The sequence below is a fragment of the Mirounga angustirostris genome, unplaced genomic scaffold, assembly GCF_029215605.1.
Source record: "Mirounga angustirostris isolate CCGP_5_RB_7025 unplaced genomic scaffold, mMirAng1.0.hap1 SCAF_16, whole genome shotgun sequence".
Taxonomy (NCBI): Eukaryota; Metazoa; Chordata; class Mammalia; order Carnivora; family Phocidae; genus Mirounga; species Mirounga angustirostris.
The window spans coordinates 18,528,616-18,545,443 of NW_026991724.1; the positions used below are offsets into that span (position 1 = coordinate 18,528,616).

General features: G+C 56.8%; 2 protein-coding genes across 2 annotated transcripts in view; one reads left to right on the plus strand and one right to left on the minus strand.

Annotated features, from left to right (window-relative positions):
- KCTD19 (potassium channel tetramerization domain containing 19) overlaps positions 1–5,633 on the plus strand; it is a 29,903-nt gene extending 24,270 nt beyond the window's left edge. Inside the window, exons 9-16 of the mRNA XM_045890925.2 lie at positions 115–257; positions 677–760; positions 1,029–1,143; positions 1,539–2,166; positions 3,625–3,816; positions 3,995–4,149; positions 4,480–4,581; positions 5,520–5,633. Of these exons, the coding sequence (XP_045746881.1) occupies positions 115–257; positions 677–760; positions 1,029–1,143; positions 1,539–2,166; positions 3,625–3,816; positions 3,995–4,149; positions 4,480–4,581; positions 5,520–5,633 (1,533 nt within the window). The remainder of the gene's footprint in view (positions 1–114; positions 258–676; positions 761–1,028; positions 1,144–1,538; positions 2,167–3,624; positions 3,817–3,994; positions 4,150–4,479; positions 4,582–5,519) is intronic.
- Positions 5,634–5,704: 71 nt separating this feature from the next.
- On the minus strand, positions 5,705–15,360 carry PLEKHG4 (pleckstrin homology and RhoGEF domain containing G4). Its single transcript, XM_045890918.3, has 22 exons — positions 15,054–15,360; positions 14,120–14,813; positions 13,870–13,965; positions 13,671–13,794; positions 13,485–13,578; positions 13,329–13,403; positions 13,133–13,249; positions 12,877–12,975; positions 12,637–12,785; positions 12,339–12,477; positions 12,128–12,244; positions 10,374–10,556; positions 9,596–10,116; positions 9,274–9,520; positions 8,517–8,606; positions 8,212–8,433; positions 7,949–8,119; positions 7,691–7,868; positions 7,150–7,266; positions 6,767–7,003; positions 6,566–6,681; positions 5,705–6,402 (listed from the first exon to the last, which is right to left on the minus strand). The coding sequence occupies exons 2-22, from the start codon at positions 14,628–14,630 to the stop codon at positions 6,397–6,399; spliced, it is 3,609 nt and encodes a 1,202-aa protein (XP_045746874.2). The 5' UTR covers positions 14,631–14,813; positions 15,054–15,360; the 3' UTR covers positions 5,705–6,396.
- Between the last annotated feature and the right edge of the window lie 1,468 nt (positions 15,361–16,828).

The following is a 16,828-nucleotide window of genomic DNA, read 5'->3' on the forward strand; positions in this document are numbered from 1 at the left end:
CTCTGTTCTAGAATGGTTGAGAACATGAATTAAGAGAAGACTGACCTGCCCCTTACTGACGACCCAGCTCTTTAACTAACAGACTAACAGAGTCTGGCGTGCAACCCCTTGCAGTATCCAGAACTTCTATCCAACCCTCAAAGAGTGTCCTGGATCACTTACGGGCAGACCCTGCTGATCCACGGGGATGGCCAAATGTTCCGACACATTCTCAACTTCCTGAGACTTGGAAAACTGTTTTTACCATCTGAATTTAAGTAAGTGACAAATGGAAGGAAATCATATGATGAAACCCCTTCCTTCTGCAATAAAAAAATCTTGAGTTTGGGGCACCTGGGTGGCTCAGTTGGTCAAGCGACTGCCTTCGGCTCAGGTCATGATCCTGGAGTCCCGGGATCGAGTCCTGCATCAGGCTCCCTGCCCGGCAGGGAGTCTGCTTCTCCCTTTGACCCTCCTCCCTCTCATGCTCTCTGTCTCTCACTCTCTGTCTCTCAAATAAATAAAATCTTTAAAAAAAAGAAAAAGAAAAAATCTTGAGTTTGTAGCTTTCAGGGAGGAGGTTATATTATTTCCAATATGTGAACTGCTGTTCAAGGCAGCAGCTCCGAAGGCTATGCCTCCACCCACACTCCCACCGCAGCTGCCCAGCCTGACGGCGATGTCTTGTCATCTGCAGGGAATGGCCATTATTCTGCCAGGAGGTAGAGGATTACCACATCCCATCCCTCTCAGAAGCTCTTGCCCAATGTGAGGCATACAAGTAAGGAAACTTTGCTCTAGACACCATGTTCTGGAGTTTGGACCTTTATAGTCCTCTTGAGAATCCTGTCCTCAGTCCCACCTGCCCGTTCTCCTTGGGGCTAAGGGGGTGGAGCAGGCCCAGGATTGGCTAATAACCTAAGTGAAACCTTTTAAGAGCCCTTCTCCGCCCCTGTTTAGAGTTAACTAGCCACAGGGCAGACCTGACCAACTGGTTGATGAACTAGTAGAAGCTTCTCTGCTCACTGACTCCCTCTTGGAGTCTGCAGGTCATGGACCCAGGAGAAAGAATCTGAAAATGAAGAAGCTTTTCCCATCAGGAGGCTGCATGTGGTGACAGAAGGGCCAAGGTCACTGGTGGAGTTCAGTAGAGACACCAAAGAAGTAAGCCCCAGCCTTGTTTGGTTCGTTTTTGTCCTGAGAGCGCTACCACAGGGTTCAGGAGTAGGCTCTGCTACTGAGGGGCATGGCAAAATTAAAGAGCAGGGCCTACGTGGACTCCTAGCATGTTAACTATGTCCAAACATTGAAGGAAGCACAGGGAAATGTTGGCCACTTGTGGCCTCGGATGCTGATAGTATGTCCCTTTGGAATATGAGAGGCCCCTGGGCTAGCACCACCCCCACTCAGGCTGAGCAAAGCTCCAACGGCTGACCTATGTGGAGGATAGGATTGATGGGTGAGCAAGTGAGGGCTTGGAGGCCCAGATTATTATTCTCAGGTGAAGCTTCAATGTGGAAGCACAGCATTCCCAGAGCTGCCATGTCCTCCTTCCCCAGAACACAGCCTGCATGCCCATGGACTTCCAAGAATGCAGTGACAGAACTCCATGGAACAAGGCCAAGGGGACCCTGGCCAGATCCAGCCAGACGGAGGAGTCTGAGCAGTACTCCCGGACCATCCAGGTGTCCGTGTGCCGAGGTGCCAAGAGGGCGGGCAATCCCAGCACTTACTCCCACTGTCCTGGCTTATGTGCCAACCCCAGATACTGGGGGGCCCACCCTGAGAGTCCTCCCAAGAAGAAATGCACCACAGTCAACCTCACACAGAAACCTGACACCAAAGACCCTCCCATCACCCCCATGCAAAAACTCATCTCCCTGGTGAGGGAATGGGACATGGTCAATTGCAAACAGTGGGAATTCCAGCCACTGCCAGTCCCCCGGAGCAGCTCCATGGAGGAGGCTACCCTGCAGCTCCCTTCGGGAAGTGAGGCTCCTTCCCAGCCCAGCACCTCAGCTTCCTGGAAAAGCCATTCCACAGGCTCAGAGAAGGACCTGGGCCCACAGGCAGGGGCTGGAGCTGGAGCCAAAGACAAGGGGCCAGAGCCAACCTTTAAGCCATACTTCCCCATGAGAAGAGCTGTCACGCTGAAGGACTGGGGCAAGCAGAAGCCAAGAGAGAATGGTGAGTCCTGTCCCATCCTTGACCTAAGTCTCACTTAACAACAGAGAGGGCAAACCTTGGCCAAGACCACAGAGTGAATTAGTGACAAAGGGGGACTAGAACCCTCTATTTACTGATGCCAGCTCTGCCAAGCAGCAGACAGAGATGACCAGCACACTGACATAACTTGTGGGGCTAAGAGTCTGCATGAAGCATGTGGGAAGAGGGTGTCTATGAAATAAAAGAAGCACAAAGAAGGCTAGGGGCTGGGGAGTGAGCAGGGGAAGGAAGGAGAAATCTCGGGTGCTTGTGGAAACACAGGTCTTTGGTCTAGCTCTGGAGGCCAGGTTTCATGTGGGGAAGTGATGGGAAATAGGGCTAAAGACATAATTAATCAGGACAGGTCTTGTGGGCCAAGTTTAGGACCTGGTACTTTGTTCTCATCCTATGGGGTGTGGGCAGCCACTGAAGAATTTTAAACAAGGGAGCAAGCAGTCAGGTGTGCATTCAGAGAGCTTGCTCCAGGAGTAGAGGAAACGTAGCAGCAGAAGCAGGAGTGTTAGAAGCGTAAGGTCATTCTAGATCAAACAGGCTAGGCAGTTGGGGGAAGAGGTAGGGAAGGATCCAGCAAGAGAGAGGCCAGGTTTCTGGCTTGTGTGACTGCAGGAGTGTGGATGATTCCTGAGGTGGAATGGACAGAAGAAGGAGCTGAAGAGAGGCGTGTTATGTGTGGAGGGGCAGTGTGGAGACAACCCAGGGGAGTATGCTGAGAACTGCCATGTTGGGCTGTTTCCTCTGCTCCCTCAAAGTCTTTCTACAGTATTCTGTTGCTTTCCCTTTTAAAGGCTTAGGCCCTCCTTGGAGGGTCCTTCTCAGGCCCTGCCTGTGAGCCGTGAGTTGGTCTGTCAAACGTACTCCTCAGAGTGGACATATATCAAAAGCTCACCCAAAAAGCTCCTCTCGTTTTACAGTTTTCCAACAATTTCCAGTCTCCTAGCTGGGGTATTATCAACTCTAGTTAATACCAGCCTTAGTTCGGGCGCCTGGGTGGCTCAGATGGTTAAGCGTCTGCCTTCGGCTCAGGTCATGATCCCGGAGTCCTGGGATCGAGTCCCGCATCGGGCTCCCCGCTCTGCAGAAAGTCTGCTTCTCCCTCTGCCTCTCTCTTTCTCTCTCATGAATAAGTAAATAAAATCTTAAAAAAAAAAAAAAAAATACCAGCCTTAGTTCAAGAGGAATTTGGGGAGTTCCTTGGAGTTCTGAAATGTAGGATTGGGCTTGTAATACTTCTAGGACAATGGAGAGAGGAGAGCCAGGACAGGGCCCTGTCAGCAGAGGGTGCCACATCTGAGAAGCTGGAAGCAGAAGCTGCTAGAAGGCTGGGGTGACTGACTGTGCTGCTCTGTCACCAGAGACCCCCTCCCTGCTTGGGCTCCAAAGTGGCTTAAGGAGGAACCCCACCCCGTGTTGTTTTCACAGAAAGCCCTGGCCCTGAGCAGCCTCTGCCTGAGGCCAGTGAGGTGGATAATGCAGGGGTCATCCTCAAAGTGGCCCATCCCCCCGTGGTGGGCAGCGATGGTTCCTGCATGTTCTTTGAGGACAGCATCATCTATACCACACAGATGGACAACCTCAGGCAGGCACCGACTACAGCGAGCCCCCAGCCCAGAGGTGAGACTCTGAAGCCATACCTGGCCCTGCGCTTCCTTGTGGAGATGCCCGAGCCCCTACCCAGGGTACTTCAGGAAAACAGTCTCCCTCAGGAGCCCTACACTTCTCCCTTCCTCCAGGCGGGCTCTAAGGCCTTAGCCGCAGGCAGATGTGGCCACATCTACTCTCTCCTCCACAGAGGTGACTTTCCTGAGTTTCTCTCTATCCTGGGAAGAGATGTTTTATGCACAAAAATGTCATCGCTTCCTGACTGACATCATCCTGGATTCCATCAGGCAAAAGGACCCCAAAGCCATGACAGCCAGTGTGGTCTCCCTAACCAACCGGCTGTGGGTATGTTTGCCAGGCCCCAGACCTTGCTGCTTCTCCACCTGTCTGTCCCCCTAGCTCCACAATAAGTGGTGCCAGGCAAAGGGAATCAAGTCAAGGGGAACAGGCCAGGGGCACAAGGGTGGCAAGGAGCGCACGGACAGGAAGATGGGGCAGTGTCATCTGAACCAAGCCTTGACCAAGAGGTAGTTTGGCTTGACGGTGGCCCCTGATCCCTGTAGCTCCTGCAGACCAAGGGAAGCCCCTGTTCCGCATCCCACTCTGCAAGGCAGGGAGCAAATGTGTGTCGGGCAGCTGCTTCCAGCCCTGCCTGACCGGGGGCTCTCCTGGCAGACCCTGCACATCAGCCCCAAGCAGTTTGTGGTGGACTTGCTGGCCATCACCGGCTTCAAGGATGACCGGCACACCCAGGAACGCCTGTACAGCTGGGTGGAGGTGAGGGCCACCTGTACCCCACTGGGAATGCTGACACTGTGGACACCTCAAATGGACACTGTCTTGCTGCATGGGGGCCAGGCCAACACTGCCCAGAAGGCAAGGCAGGCAGCTAACCTATGGTCCCTGGTCCCAAGGAGGGAGAAACAATGGCTGAAATTAGCCAGTCCAGAGTGATCAAAAAGCGGCATTCGGGCCACTGGTTTTTGCAGTTTTCCTCCAATGGTACCAATTTTGCCTTCATCACTAACACCCCCAGCCACGCTGGGGAAGCACATCACGTGAACCCAAGTTTTTGGGTGCTGAAATCAGAGAGACTATTAGGAGTCAGACCTTTTTGATGGGTGATACCAATTTCACCTACTTTGCTACATCATCACTTTCACACATTCCTTTTATATATAAGCTGCTTTAAAGCATTCTTTACCAAAAAAATGTTCAATAAGGTCAAAGGAATGACCCAAGTCTTTTTGTATTTGTTTTTTGATTCCTTAAAATAATTTTAGGGTTTTAAGTTTTTATTTTAACATTGTAGGTGAAAAAGATTTAGCTAATTTCTCCTTAATGTGGTATTTCTGTAATCAGGTATATTATTGTAATACTTTTCACCCTAAACACACTGGTTCCCAGTTACTCTTAGGCCCCTGGCTGGTCTATTGATTGGAAAGGTGAAGTCAGCATCTACAGCTAGAAAATGGAAAACCAGTGGCCCGAAACATACATTTTTGACCCTCTGGTCATTCTGGTAGCCACTCCTAGCCACAGCCTTGTGAGAGGCCTTTGGGCAGAATTGAGCCCAAGAGCATCAAAGGTCCCCCAACAACAGGCCTTGCCCTACCCCTGCCCCCACCCCCAGATGGGAGGACCCCCCCACACCCACAGAACTAGGGTAGGCAACCAGCCAGGAAGTAAGGGATAAGACGAGCCTTTCCTTCTAGCTCACACTGCCTTTCGCCAGGAAATACAGTCGCTGCGTGGACCTGCTCATCCAGAGGGGCCTGTCTAGGTCTGTCTCTTACTCTATCCTGGGCAAGTACTTACAAGAGGGCTAGGGTGACCAGAAATGCTGCCCTCACATACCCCCACCTGCCAAGGCTCATTTTAAGAATGTGTGTCCCCGTCAGAGGGTGTGTCAGTCTATTTTTATTATAAATAAAGAGTAATTTATGAGTCAAGGGCCTGGACTCTCTCTTTGAGACACCAAAGACTTAACAATCAGTGAAATAATTTTAGATAACAGCTCTAATTGAAAGCTATTCAAAAGGTGTTGAGTGAAAATAACCAAACTGACCCAGGAAGAGCTAGGCTTGGGCAGCCAGGGCAACCAAGAGTTAAGGGTACAACAGGTGTGGGCTTGCCCTTAAGTTTGAGAAGGTTGGCTTTGAGACCAGGGGTCGGGAAGCAACTGCTGGGAACCCACCTATGTTCCTCCTGAGGGTGGGGGCAGCCCAGTCGCTGCCCAGAGCCACTTGGTGCCCCATCAGCCTAGAGCATGGCAACACCCACACTCCGCTCTAGCCTAATCTTAACCCATAACTGGGGTGGGAACAGCAGAGAGAACAGAAGAAGGGGACAGGGGGCCAGAAGCTCAGGATCAGGGTAGTCATTCAGGCTTTGCAGCTAGGCTCCCCGGGAGAGGTCCCTGCCAGTCTGCCAGTGGGCACAGACATCAGAAAGAGTAGTCAATAGGGCAGTGCACGTGGGCTGGAAGGTAGCCCAGGTGGCAGCCACACTCCGGTCACAGCAGATCCTGAGAGAGGTGATGTTTCCTGGAGCAAAAGCTGCTGGGTCCACTGCCTGCCTTCCAGCCTGGGCTCAGACCTGTGGTTAACAAGGTAGGCCTGACTGCCTGTTTCCTCAACTCAGGGTCCAGGTAGCATCTCTGGGGTAGGGCCCTGGCCCACCCACCCCCATTTCCACCTAAAGGAAAGGCAGCCATAGGCCTGGGCTGGGGCTGGTGGATACAGGACAAAATGGTACTCACAAAGGACAAGTCCTCAAGACCCCTGCCCAGGGCCTGCCCTGACACATAGCTGCTGTCAGACCCACTGGATCCACTGGCTGATGGGCACTGGGATGAGACCTCGGAGTCCTCAGGAGCTAGGGAGGAGGGAGGTAAGCTGTCAGCACCCGAGGGCCAGACCCTAAGCGATACCATCCTGCCTCTGGCTTAGCCCAGACCTACTCAAAGACAGCTGACTGCCCAGCTCCACTTCAGCCTCCAGTGCTGCTTCCTCTGGGAAGCTGGGAGAACACAGGGGCCCGCGGAGTCCCAGAAGAGCCGGGTCTCTGTACAGGTGCAGGTTGAGGGACCCCAGCACAGAGCAAGAGGCAGGGTCTCCAGGAAGAGAACTCAAGGCTCCCAGGTAGGGGCTGTCACAGTCAAACGGGGCCACGGCAATAGAGGCCCGAGAGCGAACTTCTGCATGAGAGAGAGGGTCAGGTTGGGACAGGCCAGACCCTACCTGGGCCAGGGTCCTGAAGGGAGCACAGGCAAGGGCTGACAAAGGGCCACGTTGCCTCGCATGCAGCCTTCCTCCCCCACACCCCCGGCAGCCTGCCTGCTACCTCGGCACTTCAGGACGTAGTTGACGGTGCGGTCGTTGATAGCTTCCTCGCTGGGGGCGATGTCCCGGAAGGCCTTGTTCCCCACGCCCATGGACACCATCTCAGCCATGCGCACCTCTGGGTGGACAGTGGGCATACGTGGGGTCTCTCTGGACGTGAGCCTTGCCCTTGGGCCTCTGTCTCCCCTCTCCCTTGAGTAAGTCCTTCCTATACATCCATACCCAGCAGATTAGCCATCCTGTGCACAGAGCCTTTCTTGGTGCCATGCTCTCCTCCCCACAATCCTGGGGGCAGGTGTCATAACTGCCCTTTTACAGTTAAGGCCTCTGATACTCAGAGAGGTTAGCACTGTGTCCGTAGTCAGGGACAGTGAGAGCAGGCCTGCCTGACTTTGAAGTTCTTTCCCCTACAGTGGCTGCTACTGCGGGACCTCCCTGCTCCCAAGCATTTCCAGGTCCCTAGGCCCTGCCTGGGCCCATGTGGGACATTGTAAGCTGCCTAGAGGGGGGACCTTTTATTGAAGTAGGGGGCAGGGACACACCCTTGTTGTGGATGGCCTGCCTCCAGAGCAAACGAGAAATGTCAGCCGTCCAAGCCTGCTTGGTGGCCACGCTGGCAGCCTGCAGCACAAAGGTGTCCCTGGCCTTGCGACGGCGGAACCAGATCTCAAACCGCAGGTTGCTCTCCCCACAGCACTCAGTGAGGCCCAGGTCTGCCATCTGCGTGGCCAGGAGAGGGGCTTGGTGAGGCGCCGGGGGAGAAGGGGGCAGGGAGCGTGGGAGGGGTCGGGTGAGCCTACCTTGAATGAACGCTTGTAGGCAAATGTGTCGGTGCCTGTGGGTCCTCGGCGAGGCTTGCTGAAGAGCAGCAGCTCCTCAAAGAGAAAAACGCGGCGCAAGGACTTACGGCGCCCGGTGCGCACCATGAACTCGTCCTGCCGCACCAGCTGCCCCTGTTCCTTGAGGTTAACCTGCCAAGTTGGGGCCCAGTGAGTACCCAGCCTCTGCCGCCCCCTCCCTTCACACCCACCGCACCTGCCCACCAGGGCCTGGCATGACTCACATCACAGCCCTGGATGGCGTCCATGGCCAGCAGGTCATTGCCGTGTCGCAGCTGGAAGCGCACGAGGCTCTGGGCGGCCCGCAGGGCACTCAGCTCCTGCACGGCGCCCCCACAGGCCCGCGCCAGTTCCTGCAGCAGCAGTGCGTACTTGCTCATGCGCTGGATGGGCTTCAGCAGGTAGGAGGCCAAGTCCAGGTGGTCCCCCAGCATTTGCTGCTTGTCCTGCCAGGTGCACGGAAGACCATCAGGCGGCTTCGGGGTACCTCCTCCGCCCCCTCCTCCCCTACAGTCTCAGGCTCATCTACCTTGAAGAAGGCGTGACCGAAGCTGGTCATCAGGGCATCGGAGCGAGGTTTATTCTTGCTGTAGAGTGCATACATCCCGAACTGCACCCTCTGTGAGGACACACAGCTCAGCCTGGTTGCAAGGGGGCCAGCTTCCAAAGTCTGGGCCCCATAGGCCAGATACCCTCAGCTTGAAAGGACCAAAATGCCAATAAACAGCTCCCAGGGAAGCCTTCCCCCTGATCCAATCTGCCTGGCTTTGAATGAGGGGTAACCTGGCAAGAACAGGCACTGTGCAGAGCGGGGCTTGCCCACAGGGCTTTTGCTCCTCCCACTGTTCTGGGACCACCACTCTGGGACCCCTCACCTCGGACTACCCCTTCTCTTGCTCACTGCACTCAGCCACCTTGACCTGTCTCTTCCTTTAAACTTGATCTTTCCTCTGGATGGAACACTCTGACTCCAGTCCCTCTCTCTGGCCCCAGCTTAAACACCAGCTCCTCAAAGAGACCTCTAACTGCCCCACTCCTGCCCACCACTCCTTCACAATCATCGATCTATCCTGATTATTTTCTTCCTGGCCTCAACCATAATCTGCAATTCCCTTTTATACTTTTATGTCTCTTCTACTAAAACACGAGCATCTAGAGGGGCAGGGACCTTGGTGGTCTCGCTCATAGCTGTACTCGGCACAGAGCCTGGCACCAAGCCTGCACCCAGGGGCTCTTTGTTGAGTGGCAGAATCAGCTAGGAGCCATGTGGCCTGTGGGAGGCTTACGTGGCGCAGGAAGGCATAGGCTACCCGAGAGGGGTGCTGGGTACAGGCCTCCAGCTCACGCAGGAAGAAATGACAGTGGAAGTCCCGCAGCTTCTCCAGGTTGCCAAAGAGGTGGGTGCGCTGGCCACGGAGGCCCTGGGGCACATCGGGGCGATCCAGCTCGGGGAAGTAGTTCTCCATGGTGTAGTCAAGAGCACGGACATACTCCCGCTCCGTGGCCACCATCTCCGCCAGCACCAGCTGGAGCCTACCAGATAGGTGGAATCAGGATTCGAGACCTCTCTCCTGCCACTGCCCTCCCTGCCCTGCCCACTGCCTGCACCTGCTGGGGCTCCTGGGATCGGAGCTGCTTGGCGGAGGCGTGGCAGGGGATGACCCTGGCTGGGCACCCCCTCCGGCCTCGGGTCTGTGGCAGGCAGCCGCAGCGGCCGCATGGTGGCAGTGGTGGGCAGGCTCTCGGAGACTCTGTCCCAAATTCTGATCAAGGCTGTAGGCCTTCCTCAGGGGAAGGGTGGCAGATGCAGCAGGGACACGGCTGACACACAGGCCAGCTGTGCTGCCCGTCATGGTCGTGGCTGCAGTCAGTGGTGGCTTCAGCGCAGCCTCTAGCTTCTGGTCCAGGGCCAGCCAGGTGTCCTGGCATCGTGCCCAGGCCCAGCGGCACTCCTGGCGGATGCCCTCAGACCCCAACCCTGTGGCCAGAGCCCACATTTTTCGGAAGTGGGCAGGAGGCAAGTCAGGGTGCCTGGTCCAATGCAGCTGCAGCCGTTGCAGCGCGATCCCTGGGTGCTCGTGCTCCAGCTCTGCCAACAGCCGCTTCCCCTCCTCAGCCCAGGTTGAGGCCTGTAACACCAAGGCCAGAGAGGCAGTGAAGATGGGGCCCACCAAGACCGCCGAGCCTTCCCTTCAACCCACTCCCCATCCCTGCAGGATGACGACTCAGGCCATGCCCCCCAGTGGTTGGATTTTGGAGTCACCCTGAAGACAAGGAGAGAGAACAGGCAGAATGTCCTGAAAGAGCTCAGGCTGTGCTGGGGTTAGGCAGCCACCCCTCTACCCCCGCCAACCACCCGCAGCCAAGGTCAGGACAGCCCACCTACCTGCTTGAAAAAATGGGAGAGCTTCTCAGCATCTGCCAGCCGCTGCCGCCGCCGGGCCAAAGCCCTGGAGAAGTCAGTCAGCTGGGCTTGCAGGGCCAGAAAGCGGGCCCCAGTGGGCCCCAGCTCAGCAGCCTCCCAGCCAGCCAGTGGCTGTAGAAACTTCTCAGCTCGCCTGACCTGCTCCTGGAGACAGAGCCTGGGCTCAGCAGGTCTGGGCCTGGTGGTCTAGCCCAGAGCAGTCTTTTCCACAGACATCTCTACATGTCATTGTCAAGTCTCTCCTGTGACTGAAGACCTTCCCTTGCCCCCGACTCCCCTCTGTCTCTGTGCCCCTCTCCACAGCCAAAGTTCCGGGAGAAGTTGTTATCCTTGGTATCACTGCTTCTTCCCCCTGTCAGCCTAATGCAACCTCAGTGCCACCGCCATCCCCAGCCCTTCTCAGGCCTCATCTGACCATCACTCAGCAGCCTCCAGTCCTCTCTCTGCCAGCTCCCTGACCCCTCTCCACTCACCTGATTCCCCTCACCCTTCTCTGGTGGTTCCTCCTCCTGTTCCCCATCCCTCACCTGGGCCATTAAACACTGGTGCTCCTGAACACAGTCCACATGCTCTCTCCTCAGGCAGTCTCGTGTGACCCACTTCAAATGTCATCCACAACTCACATCCACCAAGTGACCCTCTACACCCTGGTCTCTCCTCTGAGTTCCACTGATGAAGCCCCTTCCCCCAGAAGATCCTTGTCTCCCGGCCCCTCTCTCAGGGAACGGCACTCATTCAACCCTGAAACCTCCCTCTCCTTCTATGTATCCACCATCAAATCCCAGCAATTTCTAAAATCAATCTCCTCTGCCACCATCTGGCCAGGGAAAGCATCATTCCTGGTGGGCCACTGCAATTGCCTCTGTGGACTGTACACATCCATCCTTCAAATCCCTGTCTACCCAGAACCTAAGATGATCTTCCTCGGGGCGCCTGGGTGGCTCAGTCGTTAAGCGTCTGCCTTCGGCTCAGGTCAGGGTTCCAGGGTCCTGGGATCGAGCCCCACATCAGGCTCCCTGCTGGGTGGGGCAGGAAGCCTGCTTCTCCCTCCCCCACTCCCCCTGCTTGTGTTCCCTCTCTTGCTCTGTGTCTCTGTCAAATAAATAAATAAAATCTTAAAAAAAAAAAAAGGATGATCTTCCTAGGATGTGGATCTGATTATGTGACTTTCCCACTTAGATATTACACTGCAACAGGGGCCCAGCTCTTTGGCCGCTACTTTTCCAGCCTCATTTTATCTCATCTCACTCCATTCTTCCTCCCTTTTCTGCACTGCATTTCAACCTCACTGTCCTGCTTATAGTTTCTCAGGCAACTCATGCTCCCTCCTGCCACAGAACCCTTGCACATGCTGTTTGCTCCCTCAGCCTGGAATGTCTCTTAACCCCAACCCCTCTTCCTCCTAATTAACCCCGATCTATTCTTTAGCTTTCAGTTCAAAAGTCACTATCTCAAGAAAGCTAGCCCAACACCCCTTCTGGGTGAGGTCTTTATAACTATACTCGGGTAGAACAACCTGCGTTACTTCTCTTCGGAGCTTCTGCCTTGGTTTGCAAACACATATATGACTTTGAACCTTTGATTACAACTGATCTTCTCTGCTGAACTGTACATTCCAAGAGAGAAAAGGATAGATTTGCTTTCACCCATCCTGCATTCCCAGTCCTCAGCCAAGTGACCCAATACCTATGGAATAAACAAGTGACCAAACTCACCTGGGCAACCTGGTCCAAGTCCTGAAAAGGACCTTGGGCCTGGAGCAGCATGTCCAGTGAGGGATCCCTTAGCTCCTCAAGTGCTGGCCAGCCCACCTGCTGTAGCCACACTTCAATCTGGAGGGGCACAAGCAGGGAAAGGAATGCTGCTGTGGGGTGGAGGTCATGCTTGAGATCAGAGGGAGGGCCCATGTGGGTAGATGGTTCCCACCTGGTGCAGTCCACCCTCCTGGGCCTCCAGAGTCTGGACCAACTCCAGTGCCTGTACCCGCCGGTTACTCTGGAGGGTCAGTTGATGCAGAAGTCCATCTACACGGCCATAGAGTTCATCAACCTCATCCACTGCTGGCCTGATATAGGGTACGCGGTCTTAGGGCTCTTAGTTGCCTTGCTCCACTCCACCCTGTCCTGGGACCACCGATCCTGGCTGGTTCTGAGCCAGCCAGCTGAGTCCCTAGCACAGGATATGGTGAGCTGGGGCAAGATCTGGGGTCTGAGTTTGCATCTACCTGTAGTCTGGGCTCAGGGTCACCTCTGGGACCTCTTGCTTCAGCCACGCCAGCTCCAAACCCCCCTGGCATTGTAGCCATGCTAGCCGTGGTGAGTCTAGCACATGCTGCATCAGGACCTGTGCCTGCCGTAACAGCCGACCAACTTCCTGTGATTAAGTGCAACAGGTAGTGGAGGTGAGCGTGGGAGAAAAGGAGGGAGACAGGGAGCACTCGGAGAGCTGTCGAGGGAACACTCACCCCAGACTCCATGGGCTGGGGCACAGCCTTCATGCTCTCGATGGCCCCCTGGAGCAGGGCACAAACCACCTGGCAGCTCTGCAGTAGGGCTTCCAGACGCTGTGAGCAGGGGCAGGCATGACCAGAGTAGTGCAGTGCTTGTCCCAGGCATCCTGGATCCCAGGCCGGCTTTGCACTGCTCAAGCCAACCCAGAAAAGGCCCCTCTGCTGGCCACGTTGCCTGCCACCCACCCTGTGCCCCACCCACTGCACTGACCATCCGGAAGTCCAGCCAGGCCTGGTGGCAGTACGGCAGGCCTCCTCCCATTGAAGCCGGCAACCCGGAGGTGGAGACGTGGTTCAGCAGGCTCTGATAAGAAGGCAGCTGCTGCAGCTGCCAGAAAAGCAGGTGGTGACCGAGGCCTAGTGGGGAAAACAGCCCATCTCCACCCCTGGCCGAAACGGCTCTGTACCTGCAGCCTGGAAGGCACCTCCTCCGGCATCTTTCCCAGTAGCAGCACCTGGTACACTGACCCTGGGGCGGCTTCCTGCAAGGACTTTGAGTTCAACCATGTCCCCAACCCTACACAAAAGGCTGAAGGCAGGGGAAGCTACTACCATGTACTCACCTGCAGTTGGCTGAGCCCCCACAAGAGAGAAGAGCGTGGGGAACAAACCCGGGCGTCCACCAGCACAGTCAGTCCCATGGCCTGTACTTCGGGCCTAAAGAAGAGGCTTCAGTTCAGTATCTAATTCCCCAATGTTGCCATCTCCCAGCTCAGGCTCCAACCCCCTCCCCCATTTCCTCCCCAAACCTGGGAATGCCACGCAGGTAGAGCAGGAGGCGGATGAGTTCACGGTCACTGCACTTGGGGTGAAGCCAGGCCGGGCTATGGGCACACAGAAGCAGCACTGCCCGGCCTTCTACATCCCGAGTCCCTGTGGGGAGAAGGCAGTGAACACCTGCCCAATCAAGTCACCCCACTCCCACCGCCTCCAGTCGTTCCCAACTACCTGGCAGGGTAGCCATGCCACTGGCCAGCAGCTCCCAGGCAAGGTCTTGGGCCAGGAGATCATCAGCAGGCGTAGGGAGGCTGGATCCACTGGGGTCTTCAGAAGGAAAACGGCTTGGGTCTGCATTGGGCCACCCCCCCCCAGAGACCCCTCCTCGGCCCTGGGCGTCAGGTGGAGTAGGGTCAGAGCCCTCCCCCCCTTCAGGAACCCCCACTCCCTTCCAAGACTTCCTTGGCCCCGCCTCCCTCACCTGCCTCCAGTAGCTCTGACGTCGTCTCAGTTAATGGGCCTCCAGGGTCCACAGGATCACTGTCCAAGCCCTCAGGACCCAGGTGGGCTGGCATTAATCTCTTTGGAACTTGGTCCCTTGCCAAGCCTCCGCCCTGACTATCACTCTCACCCTGTGTGAGGCTGAGGCGGGAGGACACTGGGCACAGGAGGCTCTCCACTCCAGAAGGGGTTGGTTCCTCTAACTGGAGTGAAGAACCTCCTAATGTGCAACCCTGGGCATCCCCTGACCCATCTACAGCCATCTGTCCTAGTGGAGACTGAGGCTCCGCAGGCAAGGGGCTGCCTTGTAGCCCTTCTCCCTGGGCTGTCCCTGCTGTAGGTCTCGGAGGATTGGGGTCCTTAACCTGCATGCGGGGAACAGGTTCCTCTTCATCCCAGGCATCCCTGAAGCTGCACACAGCAAACCTCCAGTCAGTGGCGTGTCCCTGGGAGTCTGGGGACTCATCCCCAACCTCCGGTGGCCCTTCCATCACCCCCTCCCTAAGAGTGGGCCTGCTCAGGGCAAGTGGGAGAGGGGCTGGGCCCTCAGTGTGAGGCTTCTGCTCATCCAGGAAATGGGTTGATTATGGTCGTGGGTACGGCTCCGTGAGTGAAACAGGCAGAAGGCCAGTCTTGGTGGCCTGACGGAGCACAGACGCGGCGGCAGTTCAGACCTGAAGAGAGGGGAGACCAGCAGGGGTCGGCCCCCGCCCGACCACGCTCACGTGGGCCTCCGCCAAGAGGGCCCCCACGCTTGGACGCGCAATCCCTGCCACGCTTTGCTGGTCTATGCGGATGGGACGCCGCCATTGCATGGACGCCGTGCTGCCTCGTGCTGACACCCGCCCAACTGGGCCTTGTCTGGCCACGAGACTCCGCGCCCCATCCCTCGCCCGCCCGCCCGCCACACTCACGTGTCCGGGACGCGAGACGGCGAAGCGGAGCCCTCAAACCTACCGCACCGCCGTCGACGGCGGGTACAGCGCGCCGCCCGGCGTCCACGGGCGCCGCCTCCTGGCCGCGGGGAGGGAACGCAGGGCGGCGGAGGACGCAGGGCGGCGGAGGACGCGGCGCCGCACCGCCCCCTGGGGGCCGGAGGACGGAGCTGCATCCCACCCCCAGGCCCGACGGCAGCGGCCCGGACCCCCAGGAAAGCGCTGAGGAGCGCGCCCTCGCAGCGCCCCCTGCCCGCCGCCGCCCCCTCCCACCCTCGGGGCCAAGCGGCTCCACTCCCACCCTCAGGGCCCCCTTACTTTGACTTGGCTTCTCTGTCGGCGCGGAGGGGCAGCGACTGCCAGCCATCCCACTGTGCCCACTCCCCCCGCCTGCCTGAGAGCGCCGGAAGCGGCCCCCTGCTGGGGAAGGCGGTGTAAGTGCCCGAGGTGAGGGATCCGGTGGGTCGGCCTGGGGATAGAGGGAAGGGGCTTGCGGCGGGGGGAGGGGGGCGCGGTGGAGCGGGGCAGGCTTCTGCTCTTGAATGCACGCAGTATGGGGGGGCTGCCCCACCCTCTCTCCTCAAAACTGGGAGCACTCACTCCTCGCGGGAGAAGATAAGTGTGGGCCCCGGGTCCCAGGAGGCCCCTAGAAAGAGAAACTCTCTAAGCCCAAACCAGCTGCCTGGGGCTGCTAGGAACCAGTACGGGTATCTTCATGGAGGGTAGGAGGAAGGGGCCCCTCCCTTGCAGCCCTCAATCTTCCTTCCAGGCCCAGGCACCAAGACAGGTTGTATGATTCCAAGACCCGGTGGGGCACTGCTATCTGGGCTGGAGCTGACTCAGGCTTGCCAGAGTCCACCAGGCCCAGACCCTCCACTCTGGTACATTCCTGGGCACTTTCACCTACCCCCTTCCCCACAAAGTCCAGCCAAGGAGGTTGGGGCTGAGGTCAGGGTCCTGAAGCCAGAGACACTAACCCAGGCCTGCTCCTCCACTTACCTGCTGGGTGAGCTCCAGCAACTCAGTTCTCTTTAAGCCTCACCTTACTCACCTGTTTAAAAAAAAAAAAAAAAAAAGTCATCCTTTTTTTTCTCCTGGGGTTTGCCATAAGGACTAGGGAAGACCCCATGTGTCAGATGTCCAGTTGCTGGCAGCGTTTAGGCTGTGTTCATGCCCTCCCCATCATTTCAGCTTCATTCAGGGGATCCTGAACTGGTGAAAGCTACCTGGAGAGTTGACCTGTGAGATCCCTCCTAGCTCTGAGGTGTGAGGTGCCTTTAGGGCATGTGTGCCTGGCCTGACACTCCCCACAATTTGTGGGAAGAGTGTAAGAAGGTAGGCTGTGTGGCCAGAAGAAGGCACTATGCCCCACAACATGCTCAGGCCCTTGGTTTCTGGGAGGGGAGGGGCAGTGGGTATGATGGCTTCCTTGGCTCTAAAGCAGGCACCCCCTCGGGAGCCTGGAGGCTGCCAGAGCAGCAAACCTGGGCATCAAAAGCAGGCACAGTGGGGCGCCTGGGTGGCTCAGTCGTTAAGCATCTGCCTTAGGCTCAGGTCATGATCCCAGGGTCCTGGGATGGAGCCCCGCATCGGGCTCCCTGCTCAGCGAGAAGCCTGCTTCTCCCTCTCCCACTCCCCCTGCTTGTGTTCCCTCTCTCTCTGTGTCTCTCTCTGTCAAATAAATAAAATCTTTAAAAAAAAAAAAAGCAGGCACAGTCGTAACAACAGCAACCCACCCCCGCCCCCATCCCAGC

What these genes read in the sequence shown, in the direction of transcription:
- PLEKHG4 (XM_045890918.3), bottom strand. Translation starts at nt 14,630, where the DNA reads ATGGAAGGGCCACCGGAGGTTGGGGATGAGTCCCCAGACTCCCAGGGA. An exon ending in TCGGTCACGCCTTCTTCAAG is followed by an intron (nt 8,434 to 8,516) that starts GTAGATGAGCCT and finishes TGCACCTGGCAG; the next exon opens with GACAAGCAGCAAATGCTGGG. An exon ending in GCAGGCCATCCACAACAAGG is followed by an intron (nt 7,267 to 7,690) that starts GTGTGTCCCTGC and finishes CTGTCCACCCAG; the next exon opens with AGGTGCGCATGGCTGAGATG.